Source organism: Stomoxys calcitrans, chromosome 2 (genome assembly GCF_963082655.1).
Source record: "Stomoxys calcitrans chromosome 2, idStoCalc2.1, whole genome shotgun sequence".
In the NCBI taxonomy this organism is placed as follows: domain Eukaryota; kingdom Metazoa; phylum Arthropoda; class Insecta; order Diptera; family Muscidae; genus Stomoxys; species Stomoxys calcitrans.
Genome location: NC_081553.1, coordinates 166,108,461 through 166,122,950, shown reverse-complemented (window position 1 = coordinate 166,122,950; position 14,490 = coordinate 166,108,461). Strand labels below are relative to the sequence as shown.

The window sequence follows — 14,490 nt, the reverse complement described above, 5'->3', positions numbered from 1 at the left end:
AAGATTATTTCATGCAAATGTTGACCGTGGCTTCGTCTAAAATGGTCCAGCGGCTTAGTCCAATTTTGGCATACTCTTTCCAATATTTCGGCCGGTATCTCACGAATAAATGCTTCAATGTTGTCCTAGAATGGGTCAGCTGAAGCGGGCTTGTCTGTATAGACATGAACTTTAACATAACCCCACAAAAAATAGTCTAAAGGCGTTAAATCGCACGATCTAGGCGACTATTTGTCGGTCACGAACGTGAGATAAAATGTTGACCGAACTCGCCTCTCAATAAGTCCATTGTTACGAGTGCTGTGTGGCATGCGGCACCGTCTTGTTGGAACCACATGTCAGGCAAGTCAAGCCCATTGCATTTTGGGTAAAAAAGGGGGATATCATCTCACGGTAGCGCTCATCATTCACAGTTACGTTACGATTCGCATCATCTTGAACGAAGTAGCTGCACCGGCTCTTGCACAAATACTGAGTGCCTATGATGCTCGATATGACATGGCGGGTTATTTGCGCCTTTAAATAACCAATGGCCGGAGGCCAACGTAGCGCAAAGGTTAACGTGTCAGCCTAGAATTCTGGCGAGTCCATCAGAAAAAATTTTTCAGCGGTGGCGATCGGTCCTTTGGACCGGAACGAGCTTGCTCACACAGGAGCTTGAAGAGGATCGCCATCTACACATGAAAATGTGGTACAACAACAACAACATGGAAGAAGCGCGCGATGAACTTTCTTAACATTTTGATAATAAAATTAAACAATTTGCAAGCGTTGTTCGTTTGTAAGACGATTCATGGTTAATTTATAGACCAAACTGAAGATGTTTGGCAGTGAAACAAAACACGAAACGTGCGTGAGCTGTTTACACAAGTGTTGCCAAAAATATAATAGCTAAAAAATTACCCTTTAGCTTTGGTCGTCTGGCTAGAGTAGTTCTCACTTGGATCTCCCGTCATATGGGACTTGGGAATGAAAAATGTCGTTTACAAAGTCTCTTATCACCCTCGATCTATGGAACCTGTCAAGACTTATCGCAGTGCTAGCTGAGCACTAGTCGAGTACTAGCCTATAGAAAATCATGTAAGGTGTATGAAATCTACACACAACGGACACAGCTGCAGTTGCAAAGAGGAGGCAGAGGAGACATATGAACACCTTCTCTGTTCATGTCCTGCGCTGATTAAAGGTAGACTTAGAGCCCTAGGTCGCCCTTCCTTTATGACGTTGCTTGGTAAAATTTCTTTTAGCACTATACACCAAACTGGTTTGAGTAATATAATATCTATATTCCCCCTTTAGTACCCGAACTAAAGGCTTCCTTTTGCTTGATTCATTTAAACGGCTGTTTTCCCACAACGAAAACCGTTCGTTCAAGTGATTCAGTCTGGTCTGCTTTGACTGTTAGTGTAACTTCAATGGCAAATGAAATATTTGATATTTTCAAAAATTTATCTGTTTCATTCGAACAAACGGCCATATAGCCGTTCTACACTGCTAATTCAGCTGATTTTATATAAGAAGCGTCCAAGTGACAGTCTTAGTGGCTATGGCTGTTAGTCCAACTCCCAACATTTTGTCATCGACAGCGACTTTGTTGTCCGACTTGTTTCTTTGGCTCATTATTATTCAGCCTATTATTGTTTTGCTCTATATAGAGAGTAATAAAGTTATTCGCTCTCATTACATGTTTCCAGAGCAACAATTTAAAGCAGCGATGTCCAGCGTGTTCTCATTCTCTTTGTTTCAGTCGTTGTTAAAACAGCAACGAATGAACGTGCGTAGGATATATGCATCAGTTTTCTGTTTTTATTTTAAAAACAATGATTTTTGTTGATTAAACGTTTGGAAAATATACAAAAGTATTTAAAATTTCTAATTTTATGTTCATTTTTGCAAAACAGCAATCATTCAGACCATAAAAATTATTTTTTAGATACTGAGAGAATAAAAATACTTAAAGAGAATAATACACAAATACAGCCTCATTTTCATTTTGGACACCGCTGATTTAAAGCTACACATACATATGTACATATATGTATGTGGAGCCAGGCAACGCCATCTAGATATCACTCGAGAACAGCCAATAACTTGTATTCTAGTTTATATTAAGCAAAACATAAAAGGCCTACTGTTAATCTTAAATTTTTATTCATTTTATAATATTTACATTATAAGTATGTTTAATATTTTAATAGTATACTTATTTATTATTATCGGTTTTATTTGGGGTTTTATATACAAAAAAACAAAAAACGCCAACACAAATTAAGCATAACACCTTAATGAGGAAAATAAATATTTTGTAATATGTATCATCAGATCTTTGTCCGTTATATATATATACTTTTGACAATAAATTGTAGATGTTTTTAAAATTTTTTAAACGTACCAACTATGTCAAAATTTGGAAAATGTGGTGCTCGTACTACGGTAAATTGTGTATTGTTGATGACAATATGAAAAGTGTTATAGCAATTGTTTCATTTACAATAATAAAAAAATGGGTAAAAATATTTGATTTTTTAACAAAATGATACTTTCAAGTAAAACGCATTTATTTGTGTACAGTGGTAGCAATAATAATCTGTTCTTAAAAATATTAATTAAATATTAACAAATGGAGCTTATACATTTTGGGTCACAATTTATCTTAAGCCTACATTTTTAGAGAAATTTTACAAAATGCCAAATTTCAAAGTGAAAATCGGATCTCAACCTAATATGACTTGTCTACAGTACAGCCATCCTATCATACAGTTTCAGTTACATTTAAAGCCGTAAAGTTATAAGTCTTGTTATTTTAACATAGGCCTCAGTCTGGGCGATCCTAAGGCAAGCTTTCTCTGTAGACTTGAGAACGAAAAAAAGGATGATTGAGTGATTTGCAGAGTAAGGGGTGCGCAGAAGCAATTTAAAACCTATATGTGGTAGTAAATTCGTGTTTTATAGTGAACATCGAATAATGTTTTTTATTGTTGACCTTAGGTTTTAAATTTGCAAATTAGTTTGGCTTTAGGTTCGTGATAAAAAGACAAAACAATGCTTTTAAATTATATTTTTATTTGTCTGTTTGCGCTTTCTTTTCTTGGTCTTAAAATCTTATTGAGATTCAATTGTAGGATATTGTACGGCTTAAGACCACTGTTTAATGCTTTCTATTCAAAGTGTAGTATAGCAAAAAAACATTTAAAAGTCAGTAAAAAGAGTGTTGTTGCTAGAAGCATTTGACTGGTTTCTTGTATTACGATTTCATTTTCGACCAAGAAAAATCATCAGCAGGAGACGTCAAATGGATCAACCATTCCAACTAGAGTAAGTTGTAAAGCACACATTTGAATTTGAACAGGGCTCTTTAAGACGACTTGATTCATTAGCGCAATAGAGGACAAATCAAATCGTACTTCCCTTATTCAAATCCAACTTATCCAACAAACACAAACATCTTTGGCAAAACTCTTTTGTTCTTCGCACGGCGATCGCTCAACGGTTGACTCTACCACTGCTGTTTTGTGTATAGGCAGTGTCCTACACCACATGCGACGTGCCTTTCGTTTGATTTGTCTGTTTGAGCTTTCTTTGTTTGGTCTTAAAATCTAATTGAGATTCCATTGCAGGATATTGTCCGGCTTCAGACCATTGTTTAATGCTTTCTTTTCAAAGAATAGTATAGCAAAAAAAAAAAAAAAACCTATAAAAGTTAGCAAAAAGTGTGTTGTTGCCAGAGGCATTTGACTGGTTTCCTGTATCGCGATTTCATTTTCGATTTGACATTCTCCTGCTGATGATTTTTCTTGGTCGAAAATGAAATCGCAATACAGGAAACCAGTCAAATGCATCTAGCAGCAACACACTTTTTGCTGACTTTTAAATGTTTTTTGATATACTATTCTTTGAATAGAAAGCATTAAACAGTGGTCTAAAGTCGGACAATATCCTGCAATGGAATCTCAATTATATTTTTATTGAAATTTCTTCTTGATATTTCAATTGACATAGTCAATCATCGGCAACCATCTGTTACATGGATACAAAAAACATATCTAACATCACAAAATACGAAGTCACAAAATTTATATTTACTTTAAATTTTTTTGCACTAATAACTATCAGCCTAATATCTCTTCCACAAGCTTTTCGTCTGGCTATACTTTCTCCGTCAGTTTTTATTAACAATGTGTATATACATTTGAGAGCATTTATTCGTGTCAGCTTTATAATTCACTCTCTTCTCAGAGGGAAAATCTATTATGTGCAACAAAGTAATTGCGGATTTTTTAAAAGAAAGTAAATGAATTTTTTATAAAACTTAGAATGAACTTTAATCAAATAAACTTTTTTTACACTTTTTTTCTAAAGCAAGCTAAAAGTAACAGCTGATAACTGACAGAAGAAAGAATGCAATTACAGAGTCACAAGCTGTGAAAAAATTTGTGAACGCCGACTATATGAAAAATCCGCAATTACTTTTTGGGCAACCCAATATATTGAGGTAATGTCCCAGTAAATAAAACCTAAAAAAAGTATTCGTGAACAAATATTGGTTTCCCTGTGAAACACAAACTTAATCCCGGTCTTAAGCTAAAAATATATTGTCGTTGATTGTGAACCCGCGTGTTTGGTGTGCGCAGAGCCTAAATTACAATCACAGAGTAGAACATATTGTCCCGCATATTCTAGGTCAACCACAGATCATGTCATAATTTGTATCCCCCGTGCCTCATAACGCAATATCATATATGCTATATTTGTTCCATTTTTAATTTTGGTGCCTTTTCTTCTTCTTCTTGATTTGTAGCACAACACATTGCTAGAGATGGGATTCTATCTTTTTGTGCTAAATACTTTTTATGGATATTTATAACATTTTGTTGGGAATGCTTTAGTTTGCCAAAATATCTGCAAATTAAGTTATCCAATTTTTGGGTAAATATGAGGATATTTACCCATTTTCCCCAATTTAACAGGGGGAAAGAGAGAGGTATGGTACATTGGCGCAGATGTCTATCTCTACGGAACTGGTGAAAAGAATTGACGAATTTTTCTACGCCTTATCCGCTGTTAGAATTTACACCACCACCGTGGGATAGGGTATTGCATACAATTTACAATCCCATGGCAGCCGGTTGTACGTACCGAATTGGACCGATTAATTCCTTCGTCGGCAAGAGCCGTCACCTCAGTATAAAACACACTACTACAACAACAACATATAATTTGTTGCGTTTGTTTGTAACGCCCAAAAAAAGAAGGGATAGACCCATTGACTTAGAATCACATCTAGACTCGATTTAGTCAGGACCGTCTATCTGTCTGGCTGACTGTCTGTCTGTCCATGTTAATGTGTGTACAAAGTACATATCGCAATTTCTATTGCGGCCTAGAGTCGAAGGCTTTGAAATTAGAAGAAATTGGATCAGATTTTGTTATAGCTCTCATATATTTGTTCGTCCGATTTGGACTAATATTGTCATTTGTCAACGGATCTTCATAAAAAAGGCAAAAAGGATTTTCTTTTGTCTCTTGACATTATTGGTATATTTATTAAAAATCGTTGTATCGTCTGATTTGCAGGAAGCTGGGAATTACTGAATTCGACTTTTAGATTTTTTTTTAAGTTTGACCGGTTAATACCTCTGCTTAAGGCACCCCGGTAGCCGAGTAGCGTGCTCGGATTGCCAGTACGGAGGTCGTGGGTTCGATTCCCACCGTAGGCCTTGGTCTGTCGCTACTGTGGTATCACAATGGACTTATAATTGCCTAAGTGAGTCTGTAAAGGACTGCCACTCTTGCCTTACCTAATCCTACATCTGGCTATGAGCCTAGTTTTACCATACTTGACATGAATGTTAGAAGATAAGAATTTCACATCAATTTTTAAATACGAAACATTAAATGCTTATATTCGCGCGAAAGAGGCTGGGGATTGCAGAGTGGAAAAAGCCCTGTGGTCGAGTATTTCGCTTAATATAATGGTTGCGAAAGCATGACTCCGGACTCCTGGTAGGAGTCCTCACATGTCTTTGATGTCACACTGGACATAGGAAGAGGTACATTTCTGCGGGGTGCGCGATGACGAGGAGTAGTTGGGGACGTTTTATGAATATATCAAATAGCAAATGTAAATTTTGGGCATGAACATTCCACTAAGGAACAGGGGCAAACTTCTCACATATCAGTGAGTGCAGTCCGATTCAAGGGGCCTCCTTTTTATGGCCGAATCCGAACGGCATGCCGCAGTGCGACACCTCTTTGGCGAGAAGCTTTACATGGCGTTGTACATCTCAAATGTTGCCAGCATTAGGAGGGAAAAACACCGTTGAAAATTTTTTTCTGATGGTCTCGCCACCTCTGCGCTACGGTGGCCTGTGATATGATAGCTGTGATGCACACAGCTATCCCTTGCCGGATCGCAGTTTTTATTCAAATATATAAGTCCATATAGATTTCCTGTTATAACCTCAAATTATTGTGTTTTAGTTTCTCTCTATAAAGAGAACACGCGCCAAGAACTTGAAAATGGGCAGGGTATATACGATTTGGCCCGGCCGAACTTAGCACGTTTTTTACTTGTTAAAGTTAATTTAACCATTCTTTAAAAACTATACATGGCGATTTTTGAAAGCAGGGCCATAACTTTTTCTGGTATCAGTATAAACACTTGCTGAGGCTCTTTAAAGGTTTTTGTTGTTTGCTTTTCTAATCGAAATAGAAGCAAAAATAAAAACACATTGGCCTAAGCTGAAAGAAATTCATTGACAAAATGAAATAATTTTGTGACCAAACAAAAGAAGCGCAAAAACAAATGATTGCACGAACGGCACGGCACGTCGAAAAATATGTAGCCGTAATATTCTCATATTAGAAAGGTTATCCTACGGCAATCGAAAATTATCTGGATAACAGGTTTTGGCTTTGTGTGTGTTTCTGTTGTTAGATGTCTTTTTAAGGAGATGTTGGCTGGTGGATTTTAATTTTTTCTTACTTTTTTCTTCTTTGTTGTCAACAACGTTTTATACACTGCTCGCTAATTAGTGAGTATGTGGAAACATGTAATCTTTAATAAGCCACATAACAATCTGATGATGCCCCTGGTAAGACCGAAATCGCGATCATTGTAGCCTGCTCCAGAGCACATTTAGTACACTACACTTGCTGAGACTCTTTAAAGGGGGTTTGTTGCTTTGCTTTTCAAAAAAAAAAAAAAAACAAAAAAAAAAACACTTTGGTCTACGCTGGAAGTAATCCAATTACAAAATGAAGCTTGCTAACAATAAAAAAAAACATTGTTTTTTTTGAGAAGTGGTCTCTGATAAATGTTCTGCATTTAATAAAGAAGGTTTATCCTATTTCAAGATAATGCAAATAAACTACCAGAATCTACACTAGATGGGAATTAGCCAAACAAATGTGAAAACTTGAAACTTAAACCAAATATGATAAGACACATATCAAATACTTACTGTCGACACTGACAAACAGGCCAGGTTTGTCATCTACTGAAACCATTGAACGGTAATCCAATTTCGGCTGTGGTTTTGTGTCCTTTAATTTTGTAGTAGATGAGGTACCCTCCGAAGATAATGGACGTATAAAAGTACCAATAGAGGAACGTCTAAATAAAGCGAATAGCAATGGTAAATATTAGTGATCGTCATCTTTGAAACTACATACATATATTGAAGGCGCATATAGAAAGTTCTCTAGTTAACATATTTGAGGGTACACAAAATGGTAAAGATCTAGAAAATTTCGATATATAGGGTGAACGAAGTAAGTATGAAGTGATAAATGAGCCTATGACATTTGATGAAAAAATGTGAAAAAATTCGAATATAGTAGAAGGAGAGGAAATAAGAAAGGAGTATATCAGTTCTGAGAAGACAGATGAGAGAAAGAGTGGAGTCTGGTGATAAATATGAAGACAATGCGTTATATGGACATGTTGCAAAGATGGTTTTTGACGGTAATCAGAGATGAAAGATGAGACCTAAATGATGTGATAGAAACTTATCGGAAATCAGATGTTACGTTATTCTTAAATAGTAGTAAATGGCAAAAACAGTGCTCGTCTAGCATTAAAAGGTTTTTGTTTTTGGTGGATATTGAAAAATATTACATTTACATTGGAAAAAAACATCAAGTTATTGTCGTTTGTTTTGGTTTGGTTTCTTTTACGATCGTCAACAATATTTACATGTAATCAAAGGCATACAAGTAACAAAGGAAATGATGAACAACAAACAGTTTAAGACCCTAAGTAAGTAACAGTATGAATTCTTACCCAGTCGAATAATGACCCTCGGAATGAGTAGAATGTGGTGTCAAAGGTGGCACCGGAGAGCCACTCGAATCTTCGGACGGTGTTTTGGAAAATAAATTGCCACCCAACTCTGAGACCAAAGTAATGGGCGAACTGATTTGGTGTGTGATTATTGTTTTTCGTATTTTTTTTTAATGTGGCAATATTTTAATAAAGGAATCAAACGTGGGGTTTACAAAAGTAAGGAGTATTTATGTGTGTGGGTGTGTGTGAAAGTGTGGATTTTCGAGTTTTTCAAAAAAAAAAATCAAACCATAGAAATGTGAAATTGTGTGTTTTTTTAAAAGCCGAATCCAAAATATGAAAGCATTTTTGTTCATTAAAAATTTAAGAAATAAAATAAAAGGAATATTGAAAGAATAAACATGAGATAGAGGTATTACTCGACCATTCAATTATTCTGCATGACATTTTTGTGCTGTCGCACTGACTTACCTTGAGAATACTTTTGAGAATACACTTTGATTGGAATCGCCGGTATTAGGGGCTGATTCGGTATCTTGTGACTTGCCTACACTGCCACCAGAAACTGGAGCACCATCACCGGTAAGACCTTCAACCCAAGTCAGGGGATAAGACAAACGCTTCAGCATCTACAAATGGGGGAGGCAAATGAGGTTTAGATCTTTTATCTTTTTTTATTCTACTACCTTGTTCTTTTTGTCTGCAGCATTCTTGTCAGCTTGGGTTTGAGCTTGTGCTGGTTGTGCGGTCTCATTGTTGTCGTCCACACTAAAGCTGACACTTGAAGTCTTTTTGCGGGCACCGGCCACAGCACCGGCATCCAAGCCGCTGGTGCGTGGTGGCGACTCACCGAGCGGTGTAATCGATGAAATCGGTTTTGGTGGCACCCAGTCAGAACTTAATACAATATCGGCATCACTATAAACTGTTTTCTTTGGTATCGGTTGAACATTTGGTATGGGATCACGTATGTCAATGCCAGAGTCGTAACATGATTGTTTTGACAATTGCTCCAATTGTTCCAGATCGCCGGCATTAACTACGCCACTGGCCAAGTTGGCCATAATACCGCTAATGGATGATGTGGCCGAATGTGGTTCCTGACCACGTGCCCCACTATCAGCCGTTGTATTTGACTCATTGTCTCCCTCATCTTCCGAGGATCTTCGGGAATTAGATAAACATAGTCTAAGTTGCGGTATGCATGTACAGTTTGATTTTGTTTTGTTTATGGTATGGTATAGCAGGTGGGTAGGTCGGAAGGTACACAACAAGAAAAGTATGAATTTATGATATTTGAAGCCCCCAATGCCAAATAACCGGTGAACGTATATATAATACGAACGTACCCACAGCGTATGAGATCATCATGAATTGACATAGTGCATAATTACGTATAGGACATACAATAGAATATATGGTGCAGATGTCGATGTTGATGCGTGTTGATAAAAATCAAAAGCGTACAGATGATAAAAATACATATGAAAACAAAAACAAAACATTAAATTAATGAATATTTAAACTTAAGACATACATCTAAATTGCTAAAAATTACAAAAAATAGGCGAAATTATAAAAAAAAACCTTTCGAAAAAAATCGAAGGCAAGATTAAATGTTACATAAGGATACAATATGTTGTCCTGGATATTCATACTTCGAGAAAAAATTTGCTGTTGTGCAAAACTAAACTAAGAACTAAAACCTCGAAAAAGAAAATTTTATGGTAGGAATTTCGTGCTGCTTACAAAATCCTTAATTGTTTTCCATACCACGCCCCTAAGTTGGTTCATGTCTGGTTTTGTGTCCTCACCTAAGTACCGGTGTCTTTTAGCCGCGAAATCCGGAAATAACATAGGAAATCCTCCAACGTCCCATAATCTTCCCCGCATGCCTTACACATGCTATCACTTGCCGCACCGATTTTACATAAGTGAGCTCGTAGTCCTATGTCTCCCGTTGTGATACCGAATGCTATACTGACCTCCTTCCTACTTCCTTTCATTAATAGCCTTGTCTTCTCACGATCTAAATCTCCCCATAGGATTCTCGCCGTACTGCCGACCGTTTCGCAGTTCTGCAGGATTAGATGCTCATTCTTCGTCCACGCCCTTAACTCGGACTGCGTCGACCCGAAAGGCTTCGGGTTAACCAGGTTTATTGACGGCAGTCCTCTGGCCTTCACCACCAAATCGTCTGCCTTATTCCGTTGTGGCCCGGCGCCCACACGATGCGAATTGTGTCATCCTCCGAGAAGGCGTCAATCTCCTTCTTACGCTGAAAGACTGTTAGTGACCTTAACGTCCTGATTGTTATTGCCCTTATGACCATTTTACTGTCCGTAAAGATGTTTACACTCGACGTCCTCGCGTTAGCACCACACCACCTCACGTATTCCGTGATCGCCCGGAACTCCGCCTGCAGGGCCGTATTACGGCCAGGCAGTCTAAAATAGATCTTAGTCCCTGGGTTATCAATGGATTGGATTGCAAACTTTATTCTGCCTGCCAAAACTGAGGTTATGAACCTCTTTTTAAACATCCCAATACTATACAAGATCAATCCCATGGCAGCCGGTTGTTCCTACCCGATGGATTCCTTCATCGGCAAGGGCTGCAGACGCAGTGTACAACATTGCTACAACAACAACAACTACAAAAGATATAAGATTTAGAAATCTTTTTTTCTGAAAAACTTTGTCAAACTAATTTTAGTTTCAGCATTTTTAAGATTAGGTAATCGTTTATTGACGGATTTAAGAAGGTATAGCCAAAAGTTACACCTAAGACGGTATAGCCAAAAGTAGAACACCTCATTATAGAGATGTTTGAAGATATCAACAAAATTTAGTTAGTTTGTTTGGTGTTCTCGAACCCAGGTGCCCAAAGTTGAAGATGACATGTCTGCGCCCCATGTTGTTTTTAATAACATTTTTTTTTATAGAACTAAACAATGTTGGTTGGCCATGGCAGGAGAGAATGTCACTTTTACTTGGGCTAAGGAGACTCGACCTCCGAATGCTAATATCACTCCTGACTGGTCAGTTCAAAGTTAGTTATGCCTTTGACGGACTTTAGTAGACTTCTGCAGGGTCTGTAGTAGAGCTTATTTTGTGTCATTGTCCTGTAATTATAAAGAGAAGACTCAGAATTTTGAGTGAACACGTCTTTCCGCGCTCTTATGAATACGAGCATGCGACGTTGTCCCTATGTTGTGGCCCTGGTCAAAAGCATGTGACAGGAAACGAAAAGGGTGATTTTCTGTCGAGAAAGGGAGCAAATCATTTCTTGTTCTTGACTACAGATATTTTCCGCTTCTATAAGGCTGTCCGATTACGATATACAAAATCGATGCGGAAGATGCACATTGCATCGGTCATTGAGTTTATTACATGACACTATAAACTGTGTGTGGAGGTCACCGTAGCGCAGAGGGTAGCATATCCCACTATGACGCTGAACGCCTGGTTTCGAATCCTGGCAGGACAAAATAATTTTGAGCTGTGATTTTCCCCTCCTTATGCTGGCAACATTTGCGAGTTACTAAGTTGTGTATAGAAGCCATGTAAAAACTACTCCCCAAAGAGGTGTTGCACGCCATTCGAACTCGGCTATAAAAAAGGAGTTCCCTTAGTCCGGGCGGCATCGGCGTTTTCTTAAATCCTCAGTGCCTCAGTGCCTATGATGTTCGATACGAAAAGGCGAGTTGTTCGCGCCTTTAAATAACCAATTGTTGTTACCATACCAAGGCGATCCCATGGCAGCCAATGGTACGTACGAGTTGACCCGGCCATCATCGGCAAGGCCTGCCACCGCAGTATACAACACATTGCTACAACAACAACGGATCCCGCTGCAATCAGTTGAATGGACCGAAACAATTTTGCTCAACTATTGGTGCTTGAAGAAGAACGCTACTTTTACATACAAAAGTGGCTCCTACAAAAACAACATCAAAAAAAAACAACTTCGCCTCCTTGGTATCCTTCGATTTAAACTTATGCGATGGTTTCCGCTTTCCTTCTTCTTTCGTTCTATCTTTATTCTTTGTGTTCTTGTTTATCTTTTTCTCCTAGGATGCACAAACTGGACCAACGTTTCCCGAGTGAGGGATAGTAACCTGGTTTGCTTGTTGAGTACACCTCAACCTAACCGAACCTAACTTGGAAAATGATCTATTGGGTTGCCCAAAAAGTAATAGCGGATTTTTCATATAGTCGGCGTTGAAAAATTTTTTCACAGCTTGTGACCTTCATCAACGAAATTTGTCAAATGGATTATGGTGCTTTAAATACCTACAACTAGTGCGCACGGTTGTTGTTCTTATTGTAGCACTGTGTTGTGTACACTGAGGCGGGAGACCTAGCCGTTGAAGGATGTCAACGGGACAATCCGGTACGTACAACCAGCTGCCATGGGATTGCACGGTGTAACAAATATCTGAGTTAGAAAAAGCGCTCTTTAAGTTTACCTGCCTCTCAAGCGCAATTAGAGACAAGCAAAAACGTACTTTCCTTGCTCGGATCCATTTTTTAAAAAAAGATAGATCCGAATTTGCATTGTTCTACCAAAGCATTAACTATGCATCAATTGTATAAGTGTATGTTATCAAGTGCAGCGCCTTGTGATAACTTTGCAATACAAAATCTATAAGACACTTAAGCCTCATCGATTCGAATAGATTTCCAAGCAAATCTATACCACGATTTCGAGATAAAGTCTTCAAGTGGCAATCCCGCAAGTATCTAATCACTATTTTAAATAATTAAACACTACCACATAAATAAAGCAAAAAAGAAATGAAAACACAACAAAAATAACAAAATAAACCCGCTACCCTAAATAGAGATAACAATGTCAGTCATTAAAAATGACGACAACAGATAGATGGGCATTGTATTAAGAGAGAAAGTGCACAAGCCACATACACATACCGATCTTTACTGGGTATGGCCCAATGGTGATCCAGTAAACTTTTGCGTCTTTCTTCTAAAGTGGTACGAGTATCGGCTATATTGAGATTTTTCTTTCCCTCATCGTCCTCGGTGTCATTGGTACCAGTACTGGCCCCATCGACATCAGTCTTCGTGCTTTCTTTGGCTTCCGTAGTTTTTTCATCATTTTTCTAAGGAAAAGATTTTTGTTGATTATTGAATTATTAAATATAATTGAATGACCAAATAACTAACCTCTGAACCAGAACAAATCGACACTTGATCATCGGTTTTAAGTGGTTGCTGCTCTTCTTTGTCTTTGTCATCTTCTCCCTCAGCTTGTTTGCCGTCCACGGCATCCGCACCTTCCCCTTTGGCCTTTTGGGCGTCTAATACTGATTTTGGATAATAAATTTCAGGTTTCTCTGTTGAATTTGACTCATCGGCAATTCCACCAGATACGCGCATATGAGCAATATCATGAAATATGGCAGCATTCACACACAATTCCATAGGAGCAATGACACCATAACTCTCTGGACCATGCTCAATAACTAAAGGATCGGATACGTTGGGATCGAACATAACAGCATTTGGTGTGACCAATAGAACGCCACCCACAACACCTTGTCCATCGGTTATATGGCGTACATTGATCTTGAGGAAACGTTGTGTAATGACCGGATCATTGCCGCCCTCGGCACGGCCGGCCGGATCAACACGCTCAATGTGACCTGGCTTGGGTGAACCGGGGCGTAAGCTATCCAAAATATCTGCAAAGACAACGAAATGAAAACGATTTTATAATAAATTTATACAGTAATGTAATGTAATAGTATTTAAATTTCGTAACAAATTGTTCGCTTTTATTAATGAATAATAATTTTCAGCGCGTGTATTATTTATTGTTTTTACGATAAGATAAGACATTCAAATTTAATTATGGGCATTTGATTTAAAAAAAAACGTTAAAACTTTTTCCCGTCATGAAAACGTATGACACATTTTTGAGATGCACTGATATAGCTGATTGCCCGCGATTGCCATTGCAGCTTCTCCGTATACGAAACATCCCACCATCCGCAAACAATGAAACCGTAGGTTGGTCTGTCGGACGCATATGATTCATGATCAGCATGATCTTAAATCAATCATCATCCTAAATTAATCATCGAAACGGGGCCAATCGCAGTGCAAATTCTGCGTCCTGATTTGTCTGAAATGCTGGCATTCCTTTAGAATCCTCTTTCTGCACCACATTACCCTTCA

General features: G+C 38.0%; 1 protein-coding gene across 23 annotated transcripts in view; it reads right to left on the bottom strand.

Moving 5' to 3' along the window:
* Positions 1-14,490, bottom strand: part of LOC106081014 (TLD domain-containing protein 2) — a 585,921-nt gene that overhangs the window by 96,100 nt on the left and 475,331 nt on the right. For 13 of the 23 annotated variants that reach the window (XM_059361917.1, XM_059361914.1, XM_059361902.1 and 10 more), the window contains 6 exons: positions 13,477-13,994; positions 13,222-13,412; positions 8,974-9,475; positions 8,759-8,916; positions 8,285-8,416; positions 7,464-7,615 (listed from right to left, as the gene is read on the bottom strand). In XM_059361917.1, the coding sequence (XP_059217900.1) occupies positions 7,464-7,615; positions 8,285-8,416; positions 8,759-8,916; positions 8,974-9,475; positions 13,222-13,412; positions 13,477-13,994 (1,653 nt within the window). The remainder of the gene's footprint in view (positions 1-7,463; positions 7,616-8,284; positions 8,417-8,758; positions 8,917-8,973; positions 9,476-13,221; positions 13,413-13,476; positions 13,995-14,490) is intronic. The other 10 variants (XM_059361909.1, XM_059361910.1, XM_059361915.1 and 7 more) reach the window with 3 other exon arrangements.